The 27,714-nt window shown below is 41.5% G+C and overlaps 1 protein-coding gene and 1 long non-coding RNA gene across 2 annotated transcripts in view; one reads left to right on the plus strand and one right to left on the minus strand.

Moving 5' to 3' along the window:
• The window catches only part of eipr1 (EARP complex and GARP complex interacting protein 1), a 74,763-nt gene that overhangs the window by 6,196 nt on the left and 40,853 nt on the right, over nucleotides 1–27,714 (plus strand). The window contains exons 3-5 of the mRNA XM_034111695.1: nucleotides 2,898–3,030; nucleotides 5,068–5,224; nucleotides 15,569–15,668. Of these exons, the coding sequence (XP_033967586.1) occupies nucleotides 2,898–3,030; nucleotides 5,068–5,224; nucleotides 15,569–15,668 (390 nt within the window). The remainder of the gene's footprint in view (nucleotides 1–2,897; nucleotides 3,031–5,067; nucleotides 5,225–15,568; nucleotides 15,669–27,714) is intronic.
• LOC139436067 (uncharacterized) lies at nucleotides 13,578–14,456 on the minus strand. The gene is made up of 3 exons (XR_011645277.1): nucleotides 14,274–14,456; nucleotides 13,824–13,884; nucleotides 13,578–13,711 (listed from the first exon to the last, which is right to left on the minus strand). It is a non-coding gene; the product is annotated as an uncharacterized lncRNA (long non-coding RNA).

Below are 27,714 nucleotides of genomic sequence, written 5' to 3' on the forward strand. Positions count from 1 at the left end.
CATGTACCAATGACTGAGCCTACGTACAGTAAGTGAAGGCAAACCTGCCCTGGCTTACAGGTACAGTGATGAGTAAGTGCCTTTACAATTAGTAACACATCTCAGTGCGCTGTGATAGGCGGCATCTAACTTGTTCAGGCAGGTGCATTCATATAGACCAGATCCCCATAGTCCAGCACAGGTAAAAAGGTCACAGAGCCTTTTCCTGGCCTCAAGCGAGAAGCAGGACTTGTTTCTGAAAAAGAACCCTAGCCTAACCCTCAGCTTTTTTAGCAGGTTATTGACCTGAAGTTTAAAAGAGAGACAATCATCAAGCCAGATACCAAGGTATTTATAACAGGTAACCACTTCAAGTATCTTTCCTTGCACAGTTACAATATCCAAAGCGGTCTCTGGTGTCTTTTTGGCTTTTGAAAATAGCATTACCTTAGTTTTTATCAACATTTAAAATAAGCTTTAGTTCAGAGAGCTGAGTCTGAATAATATTAAAAACAGCCTCCTTAATCGAGGGACCTACACAATACATCACGGTATCGTCCGCATAAAAATGTAAAGTAGCTCCATCCACATTTTGGCCTAAACTGTTGATATAGATGGAGAATAATAGTGGACCTAAAACAGTACACCATTTGTAATGTTTAACTACTCAGAAGTGAGCCCATCAAATTGAACACATTGGGACCTTTCAGAAAGGTAGTTCACCAACCACCCACTGCATGGCTGGATATGCCAATACTGAGTAGCCTCTGCTTCAAGACATGGTGATCGACGGTGTTGAACGCTTTAGAAAGATCAATAAACAGAGCTGCACAACTCTGCTTATTCTCTAAGATACTCGCCACATCATTCACCACTTTCATTGTCGCAGTGATGGTGCTGTGTTGCTTTCTGAAACCTGACTGATGTTTAGACAGGATGTCATTAATACATTAAAAACTCCTTTACCTGTTCACTCACTAGGCTTTCAAGAACTTTAGCCAGAACTGACAATTTAGAGATGGGCCTATAGTTATTTAATAAAGTGGCCTCCCCTCCTTTTAGTAAAGGCAGGACATAAGCTGACTTCCATACTTTTGGAATTGTCTTCGTGCTGAGGGAGAGAAGTAAGATGTTGTGCAATAAAATCTGCAGCTATCTTTAGAAAGAAAGGTTCTACGTTGTCCGGACCAGCCGGTTTCTTAGGATCTAACTTGGTTACGGTTTCATGAACAACATCAATAGTAACAGCAGAAAAACTGAATGGGTTTTCCAGACCAATCTTTGATTGAAATCACCCTTAAATAATACTCTCCTCTCTTGTAAAAATGTTCCCCCAGTCTTACTGAATTATATTTAAAATATGCAAACCTCATATTTAAAATGTTCTGGGTTGAAGCTATATTTCAACACAAAGAACGCTATCATAGACAATCAGGGCGCCATGTTCTCCGGTGAGAGTAACATCAATCACCTTTTTTTTGCTAAATATATGTGCAAGGTGCAACTCAAATTCTTTACAAAATCATGATCTACTTTTCCCGTTTTCCTTGATTTCCCCCCTAGACTCTCACTCTACTTTTAATGATAAATTACACACTATGCAGATCAAATCTAGACCTTTAGAACTGGAGTATAGCTATAGCCAAATTACCATCTGCTGCCAAAGGTTAGTGCACAAGAAATTCATTTTATATAAGTACACAATGAAAGGACTTTTACTAAAAAAAGATAATGCACCTCATCCACAGCCCCTTTTAGCAGGGCCACTCGGCAAATAGAAACAAAGATGGAATGAGTTTCATGGATTTCCTTTTTGTTGTTCCATTTCCTCTGACTCCTTCTACGTGTCATATGCAGAACTCCCAGGGATCCAACGTGGCTTCTAAAAGTGTCTTAATCACCGTTTTAAAGGCCAAATCAAGATGAAAAGTCCTCAGCCGTTAGAAGTTGACGGGGGGAAAAGAGAACCAAAGAGATGCCTGCCTCTAAATTACGTTTACTGTCATATTTAATATGATTTAATTTAATATTTATTTCTTTTTTTGGGGGGATCAGAGGAGAAAGTGGAGCTTTGAACTGGTGTTTGTGTTTGTGTGTGTGTGTGCGTGTGTGCGAGGGGGACCCAAGTTCCCATCAGCAAAAACACGTGGGTTTGCTATCCTGGCTCCTAAATGGTGGAATGAGCTCCCCATTGAAATCAGGACAGCAGAAAGCTTACACATCTTCCGGCGCAGACTGAAAACTCATCTCTTTCGACTCCACTTCGAGTGATAGAATTACTAACAAAGCACTTATATACTAATAAAGGACTGGCTTATCTAAAGCCAGTTGAGTAGCACTTGAAATGCTTGGCTCTATGAAACCTGATGTACTTTATGATTCTGTTTTCTTCAAGGTTGTGTCTTTCTGGTCGAATGTACTTATTGTAAGTCGCTTTGGATAAAAGCGTCAGCTAAATGCAATGTTGTGTGTGTGTGTGTGTGTGTGTGTGTGTGTGTGTGTGTGTGTGTGTGTGTGTGTGTGTGTGTGTGTGTGTGTGTGTGTGTGTGTGTGTGTGTGTGTGTGTGTGTGTGTGTGTGTGTGTGTGTGTGTGTGTGTGTGTGTGTGTGTGTGTGTGTGTGTGTGTGTGGCCTAGCATTACCATACTTGTGGGGACCTACATCTGTTTACATAGTCACGTGTGGGGACTCGCCTCCCTTATGGGGACAAAATGGAGGTCCCCATGAGGGGAATAATTAATTTTAGGGTGAAGACTTGGTTAGGTTTAGGGTAAGGGTTAGGATAAGTCTCCAGGAAATGCATGTAAGTCAATGTAATGTCCCCTGAAGTGGTGTGTGTGTGTGTGTGTGTGTGTGTGTGCGTGTGCGTGTGTGCAGAACCCACCTCGACACATCTCTCTGTCTCTGCTTCTCTTCCAGATCCACATCATTGACTTTGATGATGAGAATAACATCATTAATAAGAATGTCCTTCTGCACCAAGCTGGAGAGATATGGCACATTGGAGCCAGTCCTGCCGATAAGGCTGTGCTTACCACCTGCTATAACAAAAGTGAGTCCTGCTGTTTCCTTCTGTCTCCGGCTCCGTTCACTGCCTCTTTGAGCATCTAGTCACTCTGTTTCCTTTTTCTGTTTTTCTGTTGTTGTTATTTTACATAAACCCTTCCTTTCTGTTTCCGTCTAATGACCTCATGCAGTTTGGTTGAGAATCATGACATGTAGTTGGTCTTTAACAGATGATCCATAACAGACAGTCGCTCTTCACAGGTCCGACAGCGGCTACCGCTACTGTGTAAGAAGTCATGTCTGATAGAATCAATACTAATGTGTGGACATGATGAACCTCATGTGGGATAAGAGCAGCGGCTGCACAATCACTGTCAGACAGGAGAACATCTTTCAAAAGGTCACATGCACATCATCTTTGCAATATGTAGAGTTTTATTTTAGTTTGAAAACTTCACAGGTTTTCTGCACCATATTTAAATAGTAAACTAAATTGGAGAAAATAACAATGTATCTTTTATTAGTTAAAATCAGCCAATAATGTTTGCAATTCCAGTGTATCTATTTTTATAAAATTGGGTTAGGGTTATATACAATGTCCTGCAAATGGTGGTCGGCACACTCCCAGTTTGGAGAAACAGACAGGAAGAAGCACAGGTAGGCTGAGCATTATACTGCTGCGGACAAGGGCAGAAGCAAAACTCTTGTTAGCCACCTAAGCCATTTTCTCTACACTCTCTCGCCCAAGCAACCACACTCCATTGACAAAAACGGAATGTTTTATTTTCTAAAAACAGGTTTCTGGTCTATCGTCGCTGCCTCGCTGAGGTTTTGTGTGACTTTGGTGACACCCACTTTGTTTTTTTAGAAGCAGGTTTTCTTTTAGGTATCATAAATGTTGTTGCTACAGTACCACCGTCCACAGCAGTACATTGCTTTGCTTCGATGCGGTCTCTCCTGTCTGGTTCACCAAACTTGAGGCATGCCTACCGGTAGTTAACTGTTAATGGATATTCAATTGGAGTTCAAACAATCAGAACTATTCCTTTAAATGCATATCCATACTGTAAGCAAATACCAGCTACCGGTGCCTCAATGTGTCTGAATGGCTAGTATGGACCTTAGTTATTTGTGTGTAAGATATCTTCTAGGGCCAGACGCAGTTAGAGTTTGGGATATTTGCCTCATCTGGGACAGGATCTTTGTCTCTGTGCCCCCCCCCAAATAACCCTCCACCACCCTCTCCCCCATCTCACTTCTGTCTCTGAGTTCTACATGCTTGAGTTCACAGGATGACAGCCTCTCTGGGCCGGGCTGAAGCTCAGACGGGCCCAGAATGCACTGCTGCGCACACCACATATTCACATAGAAAAAAAATGTATACGTACAAACACACAAACACTAAAGCGCTTCCATACCGCCTCCCACCGGCACTCCAATACGTGAACAAGAAAAGGCTTTTGTTCGAGATGATTGCTTGCCCACTTACTCCAAGTGCAAGGTTGTCTAAAACCACTCAAGAGCCTGTGGACCCGCAGCACGTTGCTTTTTAATTTGACAAATAGGCGTAACGCCAGTGTTTCATAGCCCGACGCCTGCCCACACACTGTCAATATCTACACCAAAAAGAAATTAGGCTTTTTGCTTTCTCTCTCCCTCTCTCTGTGATCGTGTATGCCCTACAGCCTCAAACTTTTACTCCAATTACTCTATCAATTCTACATTTACTCCACTGGTTCCAATTAGCAGCTCTGGCTCTGGTGTGGATGTGCCAACATCACACATTTGTGATGTGGATTTGGGGGGGAAAGTGTATTCACGTCACCGCATTAGCTCCTGTAAACCACACAAACACACACTGTACTCCAACACTCTGTTTATGAGTGTGTGTGTGTGTGTGTGTGTGTGTGTGTGTGTGTGTGTGTGTGTGTGTGTGTGTGTGTGTGTGTGTGTGTGTGTGTGTGTGTGTGTGTGTGTGTGTGTGTGTGTGTGTGTGTGTGTGTGTGTGTGTGTGTGTGTGTGTGTGTGTGTGTGTGTGTGTGTGTGTGTGTGTGTGTGTGTGTGTGTGTGTTGTCCCCTCCAGCCAGTGACAGCAGGGTGGTGTCCTGTGCGGCAGTTTGGAGGATGCCCTGCGATTGGGAGACAGGAAGCAATGATTCACCTGACGACTCCGCCCACAACCCCCAGACCTTGGAGCTGCTCTGTCACCTAGACGACAGCCCCCACGGCAACGCTGCCTGGTAGGTGTTGCTGGGGAACAGCCGCACTCACAGTACCAGTGATGCTAGTGCAATTATTCTTTCGATCCTTTGTTGTATTTGTGGACTACAGGTGGCCTAATTACCTAAACACAGACGCCTGGGGCACCTTGACAGCCCTTTGTGAGAAAGGATTTAGATTTGGCTACGGGAATATCAAGCTATATGTTATATATTATTCTATATTAGTCCAGATCATTGTGGCTTTAGCTGAATACAATGAGCAGTATAGCACTATTGGTGGTCAATATATATTCTTATGGAACTTTAAAATACATGTCATGGTCTTCTTACGCAGCACATGAGTTGTAAGGTCAAGAGGATGGAAAGCTCACAGGTTTTAAGATGTTTGCTATCACCAATATTATATATCCATAGTTATATTGCAATATTGGGGCATTTTTATTAAAATATCATATTATCTGTCTCTATCTTCCAGGGCTGATTCCTATCTGATTAGTTATCTATTTATGGTTTCACAATCAAATGACCATTAAACTATTTTCCGTACAAGGAAATATGTATCTATATATCTAGCCATACCGCCAACCACCAAACCTAGCCAATAAGGTTATTTCAAAAAAGATCATCATAACATGCGAATATGTAAGGATAATCATAAAATGAACTAGCAATGTCTACTTGCAACCCCTCGAAACTTGTGCATGTTTTCATTTATTCCTGAATTATGGACAGATGGTGGACAACTCCTTCTGAAACTGAAATAGCCCACACTCTCCACACTTTTAGATTCCATTCCTTTCCTTGCATTTCCTTTCCTGGCTTTGCCTATCCTCTCCTCCCCTCTCCTCTTTCTCGTATCCCTACCTCTTTCCCTATTACCCTAATTTACAAGAGTGTTTTTACTTTTTGGGCTCAGACTATTGACTGGCTCACATCTCAGCTTGTAGTCTCGGCCCGATCCTTTTGTCTTACAGTGGGAGCTCCTGTGCACAATGCCCTGCCATAACTCACGCCTATAAGAATACAAATCAATGGTCATTCCCCTTTTTAGTCCACTGTTCATCAGCTGCCTCATGATTACTATCATTTTTAGAGGCGCCGATCAGTTAGCGCTATGCACTCTGTAGCAGCTGTCTGCGCGGGAGAGATAAAGATGGAGAAGGAGTGAGGAAGATGGAGAGAGGGAAAGGTGGAGAGGAGTTCACAAAGAAGAGATATATTGCATTTGTGCAACTTGTGCTTGTGTGAGTGTGTGTGTGGAAGGAGGAGGAGGGTTTTGGATGAGCAGGAGTGTGCCCATGTGTGTACTGTGTATGTACTGTATATATGCGTCTGTGTCAGAGGGCAGGTCAGGCAAGGCGGCTGGGTAAAGATTGATGGCTGTGGGCTCCACCAACTTAACAGCGTGAGAGCTGTAACCCTCACAAGGGCACCAAACTGTGTGTGTGCGTGTGTGTGTGTGTGTGGCTGTGTGTCTGTGTGTGTGGTGGGAGTGTGCATTCAGTGCTGTGCAGCCTGTATTCTATGCTGTTCTCTATTGGCTCCCCTAGATGGATGGCTTTGGTCTGCTGCCCACCTCCTCCATCTCTCTGTGACACACACACACACACACACACACACACACACACACACACACACACACACACACACACACACACACACACACACACACACACACACACACACACACACACACACACACACACACACACACACACACACACACACACACACACACACACACACACACACACACACACACACACACTCACTCCGATTATACTGGCAGCTTTCACCAGCCTGTGCATGTGTGTGTGTGTAAGTAGACAAAGAGTAAAGAGATTGGAGTTCATACTCTTATGAGGGTATTGTCTGTTTCATGCGTGTGTGCGTTTGATAACCTGCCCATGTGTGTGTTTGCGTCCACTCACTGTAGCATGTCTACATCCTTCATGTGTGTGTCATCCGGTGCCTGGTGTCCTCCACTCTCACTAACAATAACACTTTCTCCTTCCTACAAATCCCCTCATTGTTTGGGTGGGCAAACAGTTGAGCTCTGTCCTGTTGTGAAGTGTGCTCTGAATAGAAACACGGGAAAAATATGTCTCCAAAAACCTGGGCTAACCAATCTGTGTTTTTTGTGGCATATGTGTGCACCATAGCTGCGTTTTTTCCCCCTTCCTCGCCTTCTTCTTCCGCTTCTTTTTCCTCACACCCTTGGATTCGATTGGCTCGGGCGAATCGATTCCCGTGGAGCCATTTGAGTCAATCACTGCCCTAGGAGGGAATGGTGGAGCACAAAAGGCAACATGGCTGATTTTTTAAAGTGGGATGTGACGGGGGGTTGGAGGTGTTTGTGGATGTGATTATGCGTGTTTGTGCACACACGCATGAATGCAATCAAGTGTATTATTGCGTGATTATTTCGAGTGAAGGACTCAAAGGCTTTCACTCAGAGGTCTGGCTATATGTCGGGTCTCTTTTGTCCTGCAGTGCGATATCCTCTCTGCTGTTTCTTTGTGTGTGTGCCTGGACTTGCAAAAGTGTGTAGGGCGATTTTGGCGATCATTAAATGTGATTTTCACTGTGAGGGTCCGCTAGTCCCAATCAATTGGACCTCAGTAGCGAGCTCTCAGGTGTGTGTATCTTTGTGAGTGTGTGTGTGTGTGTGTTTTTGATTAGGGCTATCAGTCGATTGTAAGGCCTTTGTGACCCTTTCTTTTCAACCACATCTTTGATTAAACATGAACGGAGGTGTTGCATTAAAGTTCGGGAGTCTTTTCCACCATCAGGTGAAACCTAACGCCTGATACACAATTCGGAGAAACTAAAAATAAATAAATATATATGTTGCAGGTGATTGGATCAACCAACTTTCTATCATCGTCTATTCCGGGCTAACTTCAACCAATCAGATCTGGCCAACCAACCCTAACCCCCAAGGCCAGTCGGGAGAAGACTGAAAATATTTTTATATTTTTAGAGAGAAAACCTTTAATGCCAATCGAGAAATACTCTCCAGTTCTTAAGTGATGCTAATAGGGCATCTATGCTACCCTATTTTCACATTTTACATTTCACTTAGTTGACGCAACTTAAACATACTGCAATAAACAATAAATATACAAACTCACAACATCAAGAAAAAAGGTCAGATATAACCCCTTCAAATAAGCCGAACCATTGAAGTTATTCTCTTTTTAATTGAATGGCCAAGGTACAGGTGAATCTGATGGGATTCAAGTGTTCGACAAAAGATCGGTAATCTTTTTGCCGTCCTGATGGGCTCGTTCCAACATTTTGGTGCCAGGGTAGCAAACAGGTATGTTTTTGTTGAAGGGTACCTGGGTCCACTTCGCAGTGAGGGATTAACAAGTCGAAGCGAAGTGCATGTGCTAGAGTGTTTGGTGTAACCATGTCATGAATGTAGGAAGGTGTGGATCACTTCACAGCACAGTAAGCCAGAACCAGTGTCTTGTCGCCTCTTTTTGTCGTCACCTAAACCAGTCAAGTAACCACAATTAGCTCCTCAAAGGATGCGGATTGGTCCAACACACAGGTTCTACTGTAAGCAAACGTACTACGTGAAGCCTTTGTGGTAATGTCACCATGTTCCCAGATCACAACTATATCCTTAGAGACTTCATCTCAAACAATAGCTGTAAAAAAGACCCACACTTCATTCCCAATGGCACTTTGCTATAATGCCTTTCTTCTGAGCAACTTGAACTCAAGCTGGTTCTCTCACACACACACACACACACACACACACACACACACACACACACACACACACACACACACACACACACACACACACACACACACACACACACACACACACACACACACACACACACACACACACACACACACACACACACACACACACACACACACACACACACACACACACACACACACACACACACACACACACACTGCCCTTGGTGTCCACACTGAAATCCAGACTGAAATCTGATGAGCGAGAGCCATAGAGAGACAAAGAGAGAGAGCAGTGCATCTGTGTCCCAGACTTAGATATATGAGGCTGTAAAACCTCCATAGCGCTCCACAACAGTATTTACATACCATGCCATGTGCCTGCATGTTGCAGAGCTCAAGGTCAAATGCACATAACTTGTATACTTTAATACGAGAGGAAGGCAGTATGAAGTGGTGTGTACCATACTGTCTCCCGCTCTCCCTTTCTCCCTTGTAGGAATTGATTGATACTACAGGGAAGCATGCAGTATATTTTAATTGGTCCTACGGTGTACTGATTTATGTGTTTAACAGTGTGTTAGTGTGAGAGAGAAAGGAAGGTGGAATCTGATGTGCTGCAGCCTGCATCTCTAAGGTCTGAGCTGCATTGAGTTGCCCCTCCAAGCTGTGTGTGTACTTTTGGGACGGCAAATCTGATCAGCCTTTCACATCATGGGGCCAAAAGGTGGTCCAAGTTAAACATTTGATTTAGCTATTCATTGTTTTTTGTAATGGTTAGGCTTAGTGTATGGGCCATAGGAATCTTTATAAAATGACACCTCCATATGAATGCAGAATTTGTAGGTGAATACAGAACAATATTTTGGTATCAGAGATTATGGTTTCTAATCGTTGTATTGACCAATCACGTTTCAGCGTTTGATTTAAGATTAACAGTATGTGTCAGGAGCAAAAAAAGGAGCCAGAAGACGCAATCATTTTCACCTTTGCTAACGCTCCGAGCAACACATCGTCTTTGTTTGTTCAAAGGAAATGGCGACATCAGGAAGCAGTGGCGCTTGAATGCAGTATTGACCTTGGCCTGTGCTCTCTGAATGTCATTTAAGGTTAAGTTAAGTCAATCAGATTTGAACATTACATTTGACTTATGAATAGTTTGTCATTAACACTGACAAGCATAAGGTGTTAATACATGTAAGGCACATTTGTATGACACGATTATCTTTGACAAATGTAAAGTATTTTAAAAGCATTTAAAGTATACCATTCATGTAACATCTTATGATTAATAGGTTACAGTCTTTTTTTATATTTGAGAACATAATCTTTCCTCAAATCTTTTGTCCAGGTTGTGTGTAGTTAGATTTGGGTGTAGATACCCATTCATAATAACTTCAGCTGAAGCTTTAAGGATACATTGTTGCATCAATTATATTCTGGATTGTGTCACTTCTTTTGCAGTTATGCTAGAAAGAGATGGCTGCATGGCCAGTATGATAGGAGAAGTGCTTACAGATAAACCAACTTTAAATGTACACTGGGCGAATATTGTATTAAAAAAGACTTTCAAAAAAGACATACCTTTCTCTTAAATTATTTGGTACATCTCCAGGCAATGAATGCATGTCAATGTGGTGTCCTTCTTTGTAAAACAAAAGGACGAGGTGTGTGTGTGTGTGTATATATCCCATGACTTGCTGCTCCTCAGGAGGGCAGTAAAAGCTGTCCCTCAGCAGTCATGAATTTACAGCCCATATAAACCCCGCTCTTCCCTCTCTCACCCCCTCCCTCCCCATCTCCCCGCTCCACCTTTTCTAATAGGACTATGCATATTTGAAACTTGAATTACATTTCAAAACCAAGCTTTCACTTTGTCTTCCCTTCCCTTCCTTCCGTCATTTCTTTTATCTCCTGCAAACACTCTCACCTTCTATACCACATGCTCTCTCACACACTGGCATTGTTGCTGCTGCTTCAAGTTGACAAATGAGTCCAAGAAAATTGAGTTGTCTAATGGATGAACCCCTTTAAATAAATGGCATGATTTTGTAAACCTCTAATAAAGCTGAGATTGGCCTAGACATCCAAAACGTTGAGCCAGACCACGTCTGCACCTCTGTGACATTTTACATCCTTTATCCCAGATTCCTTTTACTTTAGTGGAAAAGCCACACTAAATCTAACACTTAACACGCATAAAGGAGCACTTCAAGGCCAAGGTTCTGTTTAGCTTATTGCCAGGACTCTGACTGCGCTGACATATTGCTTTTAGAGTCTTCTGACTTGGATTGTGTCCTGTTTCATATAGTGTCTACGTTGCAGAGTTTCTAAACCTTTCCAAGAACAAACAACTGAAGAAAAAAAGCATTTAAATCAACTCCAAGGGAGGGATTTAGCAAAAGTTTGGGCTCCAGTGTGTCAGGCCTGGTTAGGTCCCCATGGCTTGCGCACAGAATACATATTGTCAGTAGAGCGCAGTGGAGAATCACAACGCCACGGAGCATGCGGCGAGGAATCAATACTCTACAGAAAGTAGTATGCAGGGAGGAATCAAAGCTAAGTATGCAGTAAAAGCTACCTCTTCTTTAACACCACTGAGGCAACCCTGCATCCCTCTGCTGTGTTTGAACAGCAGATTGACAGAATTCGGCTGCTGGATTTGCCAATAGGTACTCTTTGCTGAGCGACGGTTGTATGCTATTGTCACTTTTCTCAAGGAATTCATAATTAGCTGCAGCCGCTCAATTTGTGTAGGTATCACATGCTCCAGGCAAAGTCACACATTATTTTTGAAGGACTTTTTTATGCAGACATCCTAGTAGTAGCCTGACAGACGAAATGCACAAACACATCCTCATATGGCTGGTGCGAGTGACACTGGCACATGCTGTTAGTCTGGGTTACAGAAGCTTCCTCAATTTGTAAGAATCATATTGTTACCAAGGAAATGTATTTTGAAATCACACAGAATTAAACATTCAGAAGAATTGGGGACATCTGTAGGTAGACGTATAGAAATATATTTTTTTACTAACATGATCTCAAAAGAAAATGTTAAATGTTGGGTGAATAACTTTTTTTCCAACGAGTGAGATACAGAAAGCCCAATACTTATGTGTACCACACAGATAGTTGCTAGTGTCCTCATTAGTAATAGTTCCTGCTTTTAACATGTAAACCACAAAATCATTAATTCATTCAACTTTTAAATGGGACATACATTGAGATCCAAATGGTGATAAAAAGCAGCAATAGGGTTAGAATAATAATAGCGTTAGAATAAATAAGGCAATTGAAATGTAAAGCAAATTAATCAACCTAAACAAGAATAATTGAGGTGTAATAGAATCAAATTGAACATTTTGAATTGTCCCTCAGGATAGAAGTGAGGTAAGCTTTACATAGTTATTCCCTGTTGCAGATGCACAATGAGAAAAACAGGATTTTTCAAGCTTAGTAAAAACATCCGGCACCTGCAACAGCCTCCAACGATTTGAGCATGTTGGATAAGGGCATTGAAAGACTACAATGAAGCAAGGTTAGGGCCTTATAAATAAATTACACCCAGTGTCTATCACGCCTGACGGAGAGAAAGGGGCAAACATGATCACCCATAATAATTCTTAGTGCAGATTGATAAACGGCAAGGAGTCACAGCTGAAGCATGCATGGATCCACCCAGAGCTATTTAATAGAAGAGTTACGACACCGGAAGTCCAAAAACGGTTATCGTCACGTGGTTCATGTAGACGAGGGATCGTTCCCCGGAAGTTCATGGCGGGCAATGTGAATGCATTGATAACAGGAGATAGAACTACGATTTTTGGTAATTATTAGTGAATAAAGGTTTTGATTTGCAATATTTATACAACAAATCGATATGTGTATGTATTTACATCAATATGTTTTCAAAAATAAAATCGAATTTGCTAATATTAAGTGATCATATTAGGATTAGTGTGAACAACTAGTTTACATGTTACTAACAGTGCCTTGGTTAAAGAGCCTGTTGCTGTTTATTTATAGCTTTGAATTCTTTCAAACCAATAGTATCTTCTTAAACTTGTATGGTAGTCAGGAGCATCACTTTCTAATGTGTATTGATACATTTAGAGGGAGGGGATCTAAAGTAATGCTTTAAAATTCAGATTGGATCCATTTCTACCATTTTCTTAAATTCATGGTAGTTTCAGTAATCCCCTGGTAATTGAGGACACAAGTTATCTAAATGACTAATGTCGTCTTTATGGCTTTCAGAAAGGACAGGAGACCGACAGGATATGATGATGATGATGATGATGATGTTAAATGTGTTGCTTTAGGAACATCCATTGCAAATACATGGAATTCAATAAACATAGAAGAGCATATCATGCAGTTTGTCGGTGCCTTTTCCTCCGTGTTGTCCTGGTTTGCTGTGCTGCCTCCTAGTAGCCACCATGGTTTGATGTGCTGCCTGGGGATGCTCAAATCGCTCAGAGAAAGGAGTACGAATGTACGGCTTCCCCACTGACACAGAGCGGAGGAAAAAATGGCTGGCTCAAGTCAGCAGGAGCAATTTCACGACCAACAGCAACAAAATATGTGATTTATATACAAACACTGCATTTGCACTTTTTCACAAAACGAAAACCACACCATTGGGAAAGCTTAATGTTTTGTTTAATACAAAAAAACAGGGAAAGGCTTGAAAAACACTGAGAGTTGAGACTCAGGGTGCAGAGTGAGGGTCTCAGTGCAGGTATTCAGGCTCCATTGAACCCCCCTCTGGTTCTTGTGCTGAGAGAGGGAGTAACAGACAGGAGAAAGGGTTATACACACCTATATAGCACACCTATTGCCTTGGGGAGATAACGTGTTTACTTATATAAAACAGTAGTATTAAACGTACCTTGTGTTTTCACTCTCACTTAAGTCCCTCTCCCTTTGCCATCAATCCAGAATCAGCTGGGCTGCAACATTATACAGACAGGTAATAATCAACAGAATCACAAGGACACAATATGGCTCTGCTAAAAACACTCACTCTTACACGCACCAAAGTTATATTTATCTAATATTTAACTCCCTCCACCCCCGCATACAATCCCGTTTAGAAGCCCCTCTTCTCTAATTCAACATGTTGGACGAAATGACATAGAGAGAACGGAATTTACAATTAAAAGGCTGTTCAACGTGTGTTGCTAACTTGCTTCGGTATGCTAGCTTAATCTGTTATCTGTAAACGTTCCCTAAATCTACTAATTTAGGGATAATCCACTGACATCCTTTAATACACATGTTCATTTGAATCAGATGTACTGATAATATCCGCAATATACATCTTTAAACTTCTTCTTACCTTTAAAAGTCCGTCACGAACGGTCTATTATGCAGCAACTCCACAGCTCTGCCAGCCTTGGCGCTAACTTCCGGGGAACGATTGTGAGGCTCCACGATCCGCCATTGCTGTAAAAAAGTGGTCCATTGGAGTGAACGGAGATGTCGTAACTCTTCTATTAAATGGCTCTGGATCCACCATAATCACCACCATCCCCATAATTGTGATAAAAAAATGTCCTTCTACAATGTGTTTATTTACATCGTTTTTGAAACTGCAGTGCAGTGTTTTCGGCCATATGGGATTTAATACATATTTTATTCATGTCCAAATAACCGTTTTTCTTTTTTACATGAATGACTTTGAAATAGCTAAGTTCAAGGAATCAAACATTGTTCAAATACTGTAAGCCAATACAACTTTCCAAAAAAAGTGACAGTTGGCCATCTTTATAATCGTGTCTACGTCTTTGTTGTGTTTTGAGCTTCTTGCAGCGTTCAAGTTGGTGAATGTTTTCTAAACGCTGCACATGTGCTATCAAGTTGGTGATGATGTTTCTTCTTTTGTATTTGTTTTGGCACATTTGTGTTTTTATATATCGATCTTGAAACTGCCAGGATTGTATCAGGCCGTTGCAGCGCAGTGGCACTTGTTGGCCATCGTGCGAAGTAGATTTAGATTCAGAAACATTCACATTACAGTATCATACAGAATCATCAGTATAAAGATGGTGTTTCAAAAACATGAAGAGATAATATGACGGATAATATGTTTTTTTAAATGAATTTTGGGATTTTGACACCATACAAGCAAGTAACATTCATCCATACATTTGCATGCATTCCCAGACATGATCTATAAATGCATGTAGAAGTTTTAAATCAGTTAAGCTACGATTTTGTACAAAGTGCTGCATTTAGCAGTCATGTGAAATGTGACCAACACGCTCCATTTCCTAAATCTGCAGCATGAGGCTGAGACTGTATGCATGTTTGACTAGCGTCTTTATTCTAATTGACTGTGACTTTGTGTGTGTGTGTGTGTGTGTGTGTGTGTGTGTGTGTGTGTCGTGTGTGTGTGTGTGTGTGTGTGTGTGTGTGTGTGTGTGTGTGTGTGTGTGTGTGTGTGTGTGTGTGTGTGTGTGTGTGTGTGTGTGTGTGTTGTGTGTGTGTGTGTGTGTGTGTGTGTGTGTGTGTGTGTGTGTGTGTGTGTGTGTGTGTGTGTGTGTGTGTGTGTGTGTGTGTGTGTGTGTGTGTGTGTGTGTGTGTGTGTGTGTGTGTGTGTGTGTGTGTGTGTGTGTGTGTGTGTGCGCGCAGCGTTCTGTGGGAGCCCATGGGGGATGGCAAGCGTGTGATTTCATTGGCTGATAACCATGCACTACTCTGGGACCTGCACGAGAGCTCCACACAGGCCAAGGTAGGACAAACACACACACACACACACACACACACACACACACACACACACACACACACACACACACACACACACACACACACACACACACACACACACAAAAACAGACGTACTGTACACCACAGTAGATACACAGACTCACACACCATATCACACAATAGCTAACTCATTATTTGATAACCACCATATCGTCTTGGTGTTATCAGGCGCTCACATCCTCTCTCTGCGACAACAGTCCACTATTCATTCTGTGTCACACACTCACACACACACACATGGATACACACACACACAGTAACTGGGCAGGTTTATAAGATGTGGCCACTTTAATATAATTCTGGTCAAGTCTCCACCACACTGATAGTAATAGTCTTGTTTAATAAGTAAGAGAAAAGTAATTTAGTGTATCTGTTTTTATTGAGCCGCTCCTCCTTCGCGTCGAAAGGAGCCAGTTGAGGTGGTTCGGGCACCTAGTTAGGATGCCACCTGGGCACCTCCCTAGGGAGGTGTTCCAGGCACGTCCAGTTGGGAAGAGACCAAGGGGTAGACCTAGGACCAGGTGGAGGGATTATATCTCTTCGCTGGCCTGGGAGCGCCTTGGGATCCCCCAGTCAGAGCTGGTTGATGTGGCCAGGGAAAAGAAAGTTTGGGGCTCTCTGCTGGAACTGCTACCCCCGCGACCCGACCACGGATAAGCGGGAGAAGACGGATGGATGGATGTTTTCTCAGATTACTGAAGTAGAGCTACTGAAATGTCATAGCTTTTCTGATGAAATGTACAGTATGTGGACACCGTAACATTATACCACTATTTTTTTTATTTTTTTATTCAGCCTTTATTTATACAGGTGTAAAATCTCATTGAGACACAAGGTCTCATTTTCAAGAGAGACCTGTTCAGTGGTAACACTACCACACAAAGTTACAGACAGACAGGACACTAAACACAGAGGCAACACTCAAATACAACATCGTAAATAACGTATGTTATGATGGTTTAAGGCATACTTGGAACACATAATTCCAAAACCATGGGCATCGATATGCTGTTATAGCACGTTAACCCCACAGGATAATCCTTTTAGGGGCCCAAACACATTTTAAAGAAGAAGATTTGAATGCATCCTCATTAGCATCCATGTTGTTTCCAAATAGCGAGTTAAAGCTCCTGCACACACCAAAGTCTATGGCAAGCCATTTGAGTATTTATTCCATATCCTTGATATCAGACAGCAGCTGCCTACACTAGTTGGCTCTTTGATTTCACTTGTTAGATATATGGTCAAACTAGTTTGGCACTCTGCTTTACTAGTTAAATAAAACATTACACTAGTCACTCTTTTTCAGAAACTAGTAGCACTTTTGTCCGACTAGTTAGCACATAAGCCTTACTAGTGACGCCAGGAGCAGCACTAGTAGCACCAAAGTCCCAACATGTACGTTTTTTTGATGAACTAGTGGCCCTCTGACCGTACTAGTGACGCTAAAAGTCTTACAAGTTAACTAGTGCGCTGCAAAAGCTCTGACATGTTAACTAGTTACAAAAAAGAAGCAGAACTAGTTAACTAGTTGCATACATTTGTATGCACTAGTTAACTAGTAACACCCAGAATCACTCACTAGTCAACTAGTAAAGGGCAAAGGGTTCAATAGTTAACTAGTGGGGCTCAAAATGTCTACACGTTAACTAGTGAATCCTTTGCCCATTATGGCAAGCCATTTGAGTATTTATTCAATTTCCTTGATATCAGACGGCAGCGGCCTACACTAGTTGGCTCTTTGATTTCACTTGTTAGATTTATGGTCAAACTAGTTAGGCACTCTGCTTTACTAGTTAAATAAAACATTTCACTAGTCGCTCTTTTTCAGCAACTAGTGGCACTTTTGTCCGACTAGTTACCACGTATGCCTTACTAGTGACGCCAGGAGCAGCACTAGTAACGCCAAAGTCCCAACGTGTAAGCTTTTTGATGAACTAGTGGCCCTCTGACCGTACTAGTATATCAAGGAAATTGAATACATACTCAAATGGCTTGCCATAGGTCACTAGTACGGTCAGAGGGCCACTAGTTCATCAAAAAGCTTACACGTTGGGACTTTGGCGTTACTAGTGCTGCTCCTGGTGTCACTCGTAAGGCATACGTGGTAACTAGTCGGACAAAAGTGCCACTAGTTGCTGAAAAAGAGCGACTAGTGAAATGTTTTATTTAACTAGTAAAGCAGAGTGCCTAACTAGTTTGACCATAAATCCAACAAGTGAAATCAAAGAGCCAACTAGTGTAGGCCGCTGGCGTCTGATATCAAGAAAATTGAATAAATACTCAAATGGCTTGCCATAGCCTAACTAGTTTGACCATATATCCAACAAGTGAAATCAAAGAGCCAACTAGTGTAGGCCGCTGCCATCTGATATCAAGGAAATTGAATAAATACTCAAATGGCTTGCCATAGTCGCCTGATATCAAGGAAATTGAATAAATACTAAAATGGCTTGCCATAGTTGGGACTTTGGTGCTACAAGTGCTGCTCCTGGCGTCACTAGTAAGGCATACGTGGTAACTAGTCGGACAAAAGTGCCACTAGTTGCTGAAAAAGAGCGACTAGTGTAATGTTTTATTTAACTAGTAAAGCAGAGTGCCTAACTAGTTTGACCATATATCTAACAAGTGAAATCAAAGAGCCAACTAGTGTAGGCCTCTGCCGTCTGATATCAAGGAAATTGAATACATACTCAAATGGCTTGCCATATTCAACATGTATGGCTTTTTCTTAAACTAGTGGATATTTTCAGCCCACTAGTTGTGGTTTTCTTCTCTCTAGTTCAACACAATGACTTACTAGTTGACATGTACGTGCAACTAGTGAATTGTTTCAAAGTCATACATGTTGACTAGTGAATTATTTGACACATCACTAGTAAACTAGTTGCACGTACATGTCAACTAGTAAGTCATTGTGTTGAACTAGAGTGAAGAAAAACACAACTAGTGGGCTGAAAATATCCACTGAAAAAGAGTGACTAGTGTAATGTTTTATTTAACTAGTAAAGCAGAGTGCCAAACTAGTTTGACCATATATCTAACAAGTGAAATCAAAGAGCCAACTTGTGTAGGCAGCTGCCGTCTGATATAAAGGATATGGAATAAATACTGAAATGGCTTGCCATAAAAGTCTAAAGAACAACTTCCCAACTCATCAGTCTGTACTAATCTCTTGAACGCAACATCATAGAAACTCCTGGAGGGAATTTACACCAATTTTGCACACCTAGACTCCAGGAGGAACTGATTAGATTTAGGTGGTCTAAAGTCAATGTCACTGTGAGCTTAGAGTCTAAGTTCACAGTGACATTGGCTACCATGATACATTTAAAGACCCAGTTTGATCCCTGATCTTAAATGCTTTAGTTCCTTTATTTCCTGCAACATTTTCGACTAGAATGGCTCTAGCCTCCATTTTTTGGAATCCCGCTTCAGGGATTTGCTCCCAATCAGCCCAATACTTCATTGCAAGTCCAAGTCACAAGTTCAACATGTTAATCAACTACAAGAATGAAAGTCTTATCATAAAAATCTAGTTAAAGTATGAATAGTAATATATTTTGTTATTGTAATATAGTCCCCAATTATTCCATGTACTGTAAACAGCATTGTGTTGTATTCACCAAATTGTAGATATGTTATTTACTTCTGGGTAGATGAATCACTTATTGCCAACCATGTCATATGTTTATTTTATTAAATATCTTCAGATGAAAAGTAAATAGTAACACTTGGTGTCAAACAAATGAAGTGGAGTAAAAACTGTAATTTTTCCCTCCAAAATATTGTGGAGGAGAACCAGGTTAATATAACAGGAAATATACAAACAAGGGCTGAACTCATTTTTCAATGCATTCATACTCTGTTCCGTCATATTCCTATTATGCAGGAAAACACAATAATGGCCTTTTTAAAGGACTAAAAATGAACGTAACCGGTGTGTAAGTACTTCTGGTCCGCTCGCCTGTAGTTGTGTCCGTCCTAATGCAAGGTGGAGAGGCTCTTCACTGTCTCCAACCCGCCGGCTCTGCAATTAAAATGCCCATTATGTATTTAAAGACTCAAGATAATGGTGTGTCAGGTGTGCATGTGTGTGAGGAAGGAGTGATAGAGTAGTGCTGTGTCGGCCCATGCTTTCGTGTGTGTGTGTGTGTGTGTGTGTGTGTGTGTGTGTGTGTGTGTGTGTGTGTGTGTGTGTGTGTGTGTGTGTGTGTGTGTGTGTGTGTGTGTGTGTGGTGTGTGTGTGTGTGTGTGTGTGTGTGTGTGTGTGTGTGTGTGTGTGTGTGTGTGTGTGTGTGTGTGTGTGTGTGTGTGTGTGTGTGTGTGTGTGTGTGTGTGTGTGTGTGTGTGTGTGTGTGTGTTCCATTAGAGGACATGAGAGTAGAAGAATCTAGATGGGTCATTGTTAATTCATGCTCTCGTTGAGGGATTCACAAAAAGGGCGGCCAGGTCACACACCTACTAGATACACCGTGTGTGTGTGTTAACTTGATCTCAGTAATCTGACCTTTTGAGTTCAAGTTCAAGTTTCCAGTTCAAGCAGTTTGGAAACGTGTATGCACATACTCTCACTGTCTCTGTTTGTGAATCATTGATTATGGATTATTTATTCACATCTAGATCCATCAAGATTTCAATTACAGTTTCATTTTGGGTCATTTAACTTAGTCCCTGTTCTGCAAAAAATGAAACTATTTCAATTGTTCACCAGATGGAGCTGTTCATATGTTAGTGCGAGGCGTTGAATAAAACACACAGTGTGGAGCGGTGCGTCCTGTTCCAGCATGACTGAGAAGTTTGCATTGTTTATCCGTGATCCTTCACAACATGGCCTCAGAGCATCATTGTTCCCGCTGTAGTGGGTATGGATTTTAGCTTCGAGCTAGCATTGTTCTTTCTGTGTTAGGAAAAGCTTTGTGACTACTTTACAATGTGATTAAATTATGACTACAGGCACACAGAGACAAAGGTCTTACCCTTTGGGCTACATATGTACTATAGGCATATTGGGTTTTTATATATGTTATTATATGTTACTGCCATGAGTTTGAGGTGTACGGAAGAGGATTTGGGCCACAAGGGAATTTTTTTATGAGATCTGACGGATCTGACAGAACAAGTTTGAATCTTTTCTTTCGCCGATTTCTGACTTTTTTCTCAGGATTCTCACTTCAAACACAGAATTCAGACTTTTGTCACAGTTCTCAAAAAAAAATTTTTTTTTCCTGAGTCAAGCATTATTTATTATTGCAATATGCTGGTAGTTAACCTTAATGATGATTCATTGAATTGTGAGTGTGTCCATTGAATGTATGTGTTTACTGGAAGTGTGGTACTGGTTTATTATCTATTTTATATAGCTATAGATACAATCTACTTCGTACGACTGTATTCATTCAAATTTCTTGCACATTTCAATCGTTTGAGGTCCTGGATGGATATCCTCGTGGATTCATCTTCCTATTATACACACATGCATTTCCAAACATTTGGACTACCTATGTTGCAAATGTATTATCTTTTCAATTTACACACGGCATCTATTGCACGTCTGTCCGTCCTGGGAGAGGGATCCCTCCTCTCTTGCTCTCCCTCAGGTTTCTCCCATTTTTCCCTTTAAACTGTGGGTTTTCTTCGGAAGTTTTTCCTTGTACGATGTGAGGGTCTAAGGACAGAGGGTGTCGTATTGTCATACTGATATTCTGTACACACTGTGAAGTCCACTGAGACAAATGTAACATTTGTGATATTGGGCTATATAAATAAACATTGATTGATTGATTGATTGATTGATTGATTGATTGATTGATTGATTGATTGAGTACCAAAATATCGTTTCTTGTGACAACCCTAGTTTGCCGTGAAAATGACACATGAGAAACAGCTCCACCTAGTGGACAATTAAAACAAGTAATCATAAACAACCCAATATTCAGTAATGGTGACATTTGTTGGTTCTGCTTGTTATCAAGTCAGTGTTTGGGTGTGTATTACCCCAGTGTGAGGTTAAATAGGACCATGGTGGTGTGATGGTTGCTGATTCTGTCCTCTCACACCAACATGGACAACACAGCTATTCAATCCTGTATCAAGGAACTAGGAGAGGGGTGCAAAGTGGTGTGATGAGAAAGGGACGACGGAGAAAGGGGGTGCAACGGAGGACACGTCTGATTGGAAAGATGGAGATTAGGGAGGCGGAAGAGGGAGATATGGATAAGTAGAGAGGGGGCTTGATGAGGAGAAAGGGAATAAGAGAGAGGAGAAGGAGCTTGGCAGTCAAGACAAATTCCTCCAGTGCTGATGAGAATGCTAATCTCCTTCCCTCCCTCCTCCCTTTCATCCCACTCCCTCTATCTGTCAGAGGGTGATGTGTTCATCTCAAGCCGTGTCCAGCTGCAGTGTGGATGTGTCTCTCTCTCAAGGGTCTGGCCTAGATTAGTGTGTGAGTGTGTGTATGCATTTAGAGGAGAGGATCATGTGCATAAGCTTACCAATGTGCATTGTTTGAAGGAGGATTTGTGTGTTTATGTGTGTATTTGTGTGTGCACGGCCCATCAATTAGAATTGCTGGTGGTATTGAGTGAGAACTTCTCCACCGGCTCACAGCACACACCTTGTCCTGCACATCTGCTATCACACACACACACACACACACACACACACACACACACACACACACACACACACACACACACACACACACACACACACACACACACACACACACACACACACACACACACACACACACACACACACACACACACACACACATGCGCAAACACACCTCCTGTATGGGAGTGTAGAGGAAGCATAAATGCATGGCGATTTGACAGATAGTTTTGCATTAGTGACGCTTGCATCCTAAATGAATGCGTCCCCTAGTGTAGTGTGTTCTGCCTTGTTAGGGTCCCTAATTTGATTAGTGCTTTAATAAAGCTGGGAACCTGGGATGCACGGAGCTCGGGCGTTAGCTGTCGAATCAGAGAGGGAGAGTCCTACTTCAAACTTCTCAGGGATCATGGAGTTTTCTGTCAGACAGAAGGAACTTGATCAATTTATTGAAGGGACGATCAGCAGATGGAGCAAATTAAACCATATCATTTTTGCATACACCGTTTGATTCTTGTTTCAATATTCATACTATTTCCTTGCCTCCATGTGAATATTATTCTGCTATCTCGATGTTTCATACCTAGAGTATTCAAATGTCCAAATCCCTAAATGTTCTGATGACAAACTTATTCGATTTTTTTGGTGCCGACGAAAGGAACAACATTTCAAATACAAATCATAATAATCGAAATCCAGAAAAATAAATAAAGGCAAGCCGTTTCACCAATATTATAGATTTAGTCTGTTGCGATGGTATAAATGTATCTATTCGCACCATTTTGATCACACTAAGTTAGCAATGATTGTAGAGAGGAGTCATTGCATCAAATAGTCCCAAGCTCACCAGCTTTACCTACTGATCAGCCCAGATAAATGCATTTTTGCCATAATCAACCAAAGTTTCTTTGACTCTCCGACAAGCATTTTGATTGGGTCATACTACTTACGGTACACTTTTAGCTGCAATTTTTACCGACACACACAAAGGAACGCAAGATGCTCAAGGATAGCGACACGGAAAGATAAAATAAGCCCAGCAGCTATGTAAAGGTGTTCTAAGCTCAAGGTGTCTTTAATCAAATAACATGTCTGATTCTGTGATGATATATGATGGTGAAAAAGATTAAATCAGGGACAAATCTCAGATTTAATCATGAAAAAAAAAATCAAAAAATTTGACATCAAGGCCACAGAAGAATCTGTGCTCCTCTTCTTGTCCGATTGTATGTGTCCCACTTCCTCTGCCACCTTATTTCTTTTCATTCTCTCTTTTTTTACCCTCTTTGTTCTCCTTCCTTTCATCCTTTCTGCTTTCCTTCCTCAGCCTCCCTCCCTCCCTCCCTCCCTCCCTGCTGCTCTGACGGCCTGTCTCTCTCTTGCCCGTGCTGCCTCTGTCCTCTCTAGCTGAAATAATGAGTGTACCAGGAGCTGTGCGGTGACGGGGCGATCGATGATCCCTGCTCCAACAGGCAGAGACGCTGAAGAGAGGGAGGAGAGGGAGAGAAATGGAAGAAGGAGAAAGATAAGGATAAAAACCCCACAGACAGTCAGAGAGCAGGGGAAAATGGAGCGATGTGATGCTGCTTTTCTTGTTAGATGCATCATAGTTTAAGGGAAAATAATCATCCCAAAGCCGACCCGCGGAATTAATTGGATTCCATTTTTAAAGTAGCTTGACGAAGTGATATGCTTTTTTTAATTCAAAGTCCTTGTAGTGTTTTGACTTTGATAAATATCCAATGACAAGCATGACATGTTGTTTTAAAAGCCTTAAATGTGGCAATTTAACCTGACTGCCTTTCAGCTGAACTGCTCCAATCATTTTGTCAGTTAAATGTTGAACCTAAGAAAGTGTAATTAGTGTGAAGGATTTCAAACTAGTCTAAACAAGCTATTATGAATCAGTTTTCCACACTCACCACTCTTAAATCCTCCAGGGGCCAATCTCGCTCTCAACAGTTGATCTATAAGTAACTGTAAGCGATCCACTGTATGGATCCCTGCTCTGGGACCAGGGGGGTCGGGGGTCACAGAGCAGACAGGTGCATGCTGTTGCCTCCCAGCGCCCACACTGGGGGTGTTTGGATGTATGAAATGAGAACAGAACATACTGATCCATATGGTGAAGCGAGCTGATATCAGGAAAGTGGATCTACTAATGAAGAGGGAATCAGAGAAGTGGCAGATCAGATTCTGAGAAAATATTTACAACACTACTGCTGTTATCAGTTTTTGCATAGTTTACGGGTCCCAAAAGCTTGGGTACCACAGCAACAATAAATGATTTCTGTAGAAAACAGAAAAGTGCAGCAGCAATAATTATACACAGAATACGGTTGATCGTCTGGATTGCTTCTTATTCAAAATTCAAAGTACACAGTTACATTCAAATAGCAGTCAATTACTGTATCTCAAGGAGAAATTCAACATAGTCAATATAAACACATAAAGCTATCAAATAATACTTTCTATCAATATATCTATCTTTACCAAATATAACATATTATGGAGATCACAAAAATACACTGTCAATGTTAATAAACAAAAAACAAGGCAATGTGCCTGCAAGACTTCACTCAGGTAAACAAAACATATTACCCGTGCGCAGCAGCTAACCTGCCTGCGAGCCTTCGCTCAGGTCACACTTACCCAGGCGCGGCTGAAGCCCGCGAAAATGGCATCTATTGTTGCCGACAATTTAGTATTTTTAAAATACCTTTACTATGTCAAACATGCTCAACTTTCTGACACACTCTCCTAAACATCTCCAACATCATATCTAATTCACACAAGTTAACATCGATCATTTTCATCATGTACTGACCTGTAGAAAACAGAAAAGTGCAGCAGCAATAATGATACACAGGATCCGGTTGATCGTCTGGATCATCTCTACTGTATATACTGCAATGTGATCACGCGTACGCTTTCCCACTTTTACTTTTAATTCAGGAACATAAAATGCACAACTAGTTAGACCATTTTCTGGATTTTTGGATCCATCAGTAAATATTTTTATAAAGTGCCCATATTGTTCATGTAGAACAGTATTCACATAAGCCTGCACATTGAAGGTTCCACCTTGGCGCTACTTACTCGTATTGCTTCGCAAACAGTACAGATAAACCATAAAATGATATGAATGTCACCAAAATAAATACAGATAATGTTGGGCTTTTCAAAACAATAAATTCACTGTTTAGCAAAAATAATTAAAAGTAAATACACAAATAATTGTACCATTGTTGGGCTGTACCACACACTCCCCCACAAACAAAAGTGGCTCCTGACACTACCTATTTAAAACAGTTCGACTCCCTTGGTCATTTAAACTCTCAAAAATATACAAAACATTTAACCTTGTGGGATACCCCAAAATCTGAATACTAGAACCTTAGGTACCCTTGTGTGAGTGTCTATTAACCATTCACAGGGCTCTCAAGTTTTGAACAGAGTTCCCAAATCTGATAAATGACACATAAATTCAAAAATTCATAAATGTGTGTGTGTCAGTGTTTTTTGTTGTAGGTGTTGGTGGCAGTTTTTGAGGTCTTCAGCACTGGGGTTGGTGGCTCCCATCTGAAACAGTTTGGTTCCAGGCCTGCCATCTTCACTGTCATGATGGAGGACAGTGTTCCATCTAGGGCCAAGCTGTTCCTAGTTTTTGTCTTGTTCAGTCCAACCATCGAGAAAACTCTCTCCGCGTCGGCATTAGAGTGAGGGAGCACTAGAACAAGTTGAGCTATTTTAGTGAGCCTCCCAAACTGGCTCAAACCGGTCACCTTTAAAAAAAAGGAACCAAGAGACTCTATTACTCAAATGCTTTGCTTTTGATTTCAATTGATTATGTGTATGTCATGTGGTGCCAAATATTTCTTACCTTGCACTTGATTGAGGACATACTCCCCCAAAACTCCTCAACATTAAATGTGGTGGGATCTTGGGGCATGGGGATATCCATGAGCTGATATTCCAGGAACTCTTCACACACCTTGTCCTGTTCCTCCGGCCCATGGAAAGGTAGCAGTTCCTGAAATCTAAAAAGAGCACCATGTGTAAAGAACTGATTAATGTATTCAATCAAAGTATTGAAATCCTGGAAAATGTGGAAACCCTTACCTGTCTATTAAGTATAGGGCATCTTCCACCCCACACTCAGTCCTCTGCTGCACATCCACAAATCTTGTATGCCTCAGAAGAGCCTCCTTCAGAGGGAGTTTATTGATGCCATACTCCACAGCCCTGACCAGAAATGCCAGTGCTGCCTGTTGGAATAGCTGCACCTCCTGAGGTGTGATGTCTCCAGCCTCAAGGAGCCGATTGAGGGTAGCTCTGGTGGTGAAGCCAACATTTAGTTTTTCTCCTACCAGACAGAGAACAGAAAGAGATAGAGAAGCAAATTAAGTCCAGGTAGTTTCAACAATATGCATCAGGTAGAGACAGGGATTTCACTTGGCAATTTAACTCAAAACTAGACAACCAGTCAGTGTATAGATTCAGTCTGTCTAGTTTTGAGCACTATGTGCACAATAAGTGCAAGTGGTTGAAGGTATTCCTCTATGTAAGCATACAATTTTACCCATAAACTACACATGCATGGTATGCCTACACACATTTATGCTTTTTAACAGCCATATCACCCAACTTGCCTAATAACAACAATCTTCCCAAAAAGTATATTTGAGGTCAATGAGAATACAGGTGTATCTCCTTATATGAAACTTTTACCTGGCAGTTGGTTTAGTGGGTCCTTGTAGAGGATGTCATGGACTTGTCGGCCCTGTAGTGCTGACGGCTTCATGAACCTCGCACACAGTTTCTTGATGAACTTTGTCATCTGCAAATTTGTAGTTCATAAAACATTTCCATGTATTACTTGAAAAAGGACATATCAGCCAATTCAAGCAGACATACTGTATTTGGCAGCAGGATGGCCTAACCCTTGCATTTTACCTCTCCGTGGAGCTGAAAGATGGAAGACCTTTCTCTCTGGAGGAGGAGGTTCAATAGGGTGAACACTGGCAGCGTCGCTTGATAGAAGAGTAGGTAGACTTCAGTCAGGGGGTTGGAAAATGCATCCACCAGCCTTCTAAATCTTGGTTGTTTCTCATCTGTAAATAAAAACAGTCAGTGCTTAAAAGTACACATTTAGTCTGGTGTAATGCACCTGTATTACTGTCAATGAAACAAACAACATACTTAAAGACTTAAAATAGCTGGTAAGTGGCCCATACTGTCGCAGAATTCGTGTGATGCATCTCTCCAGGCTTAACCATCGCACTGAAATGTGCAGCAGCATTTCCATGTACTCGCTCTCATGGAATTCACAAAATTCTGGAAAATGTAAAACATAATATCAACAGTAAACAAATTAAAAATGTCTGCATTTT

Source organism: Pseudochaenichthys georgianus, chromosome 22, assembly GCF_902827115.2.
Source record: "Pseudochaenichthys georgianus chromosome 22, fPseGeo1.2, whole genome shotgun sequence".
Taxonomy (NCBI): Eukaryota; Metazoa; Chordata; class Actinopteri; order Perciformes; family Channichthyidae; genus Pseudochaenichthys; species Pseudochaenichthys georgianus.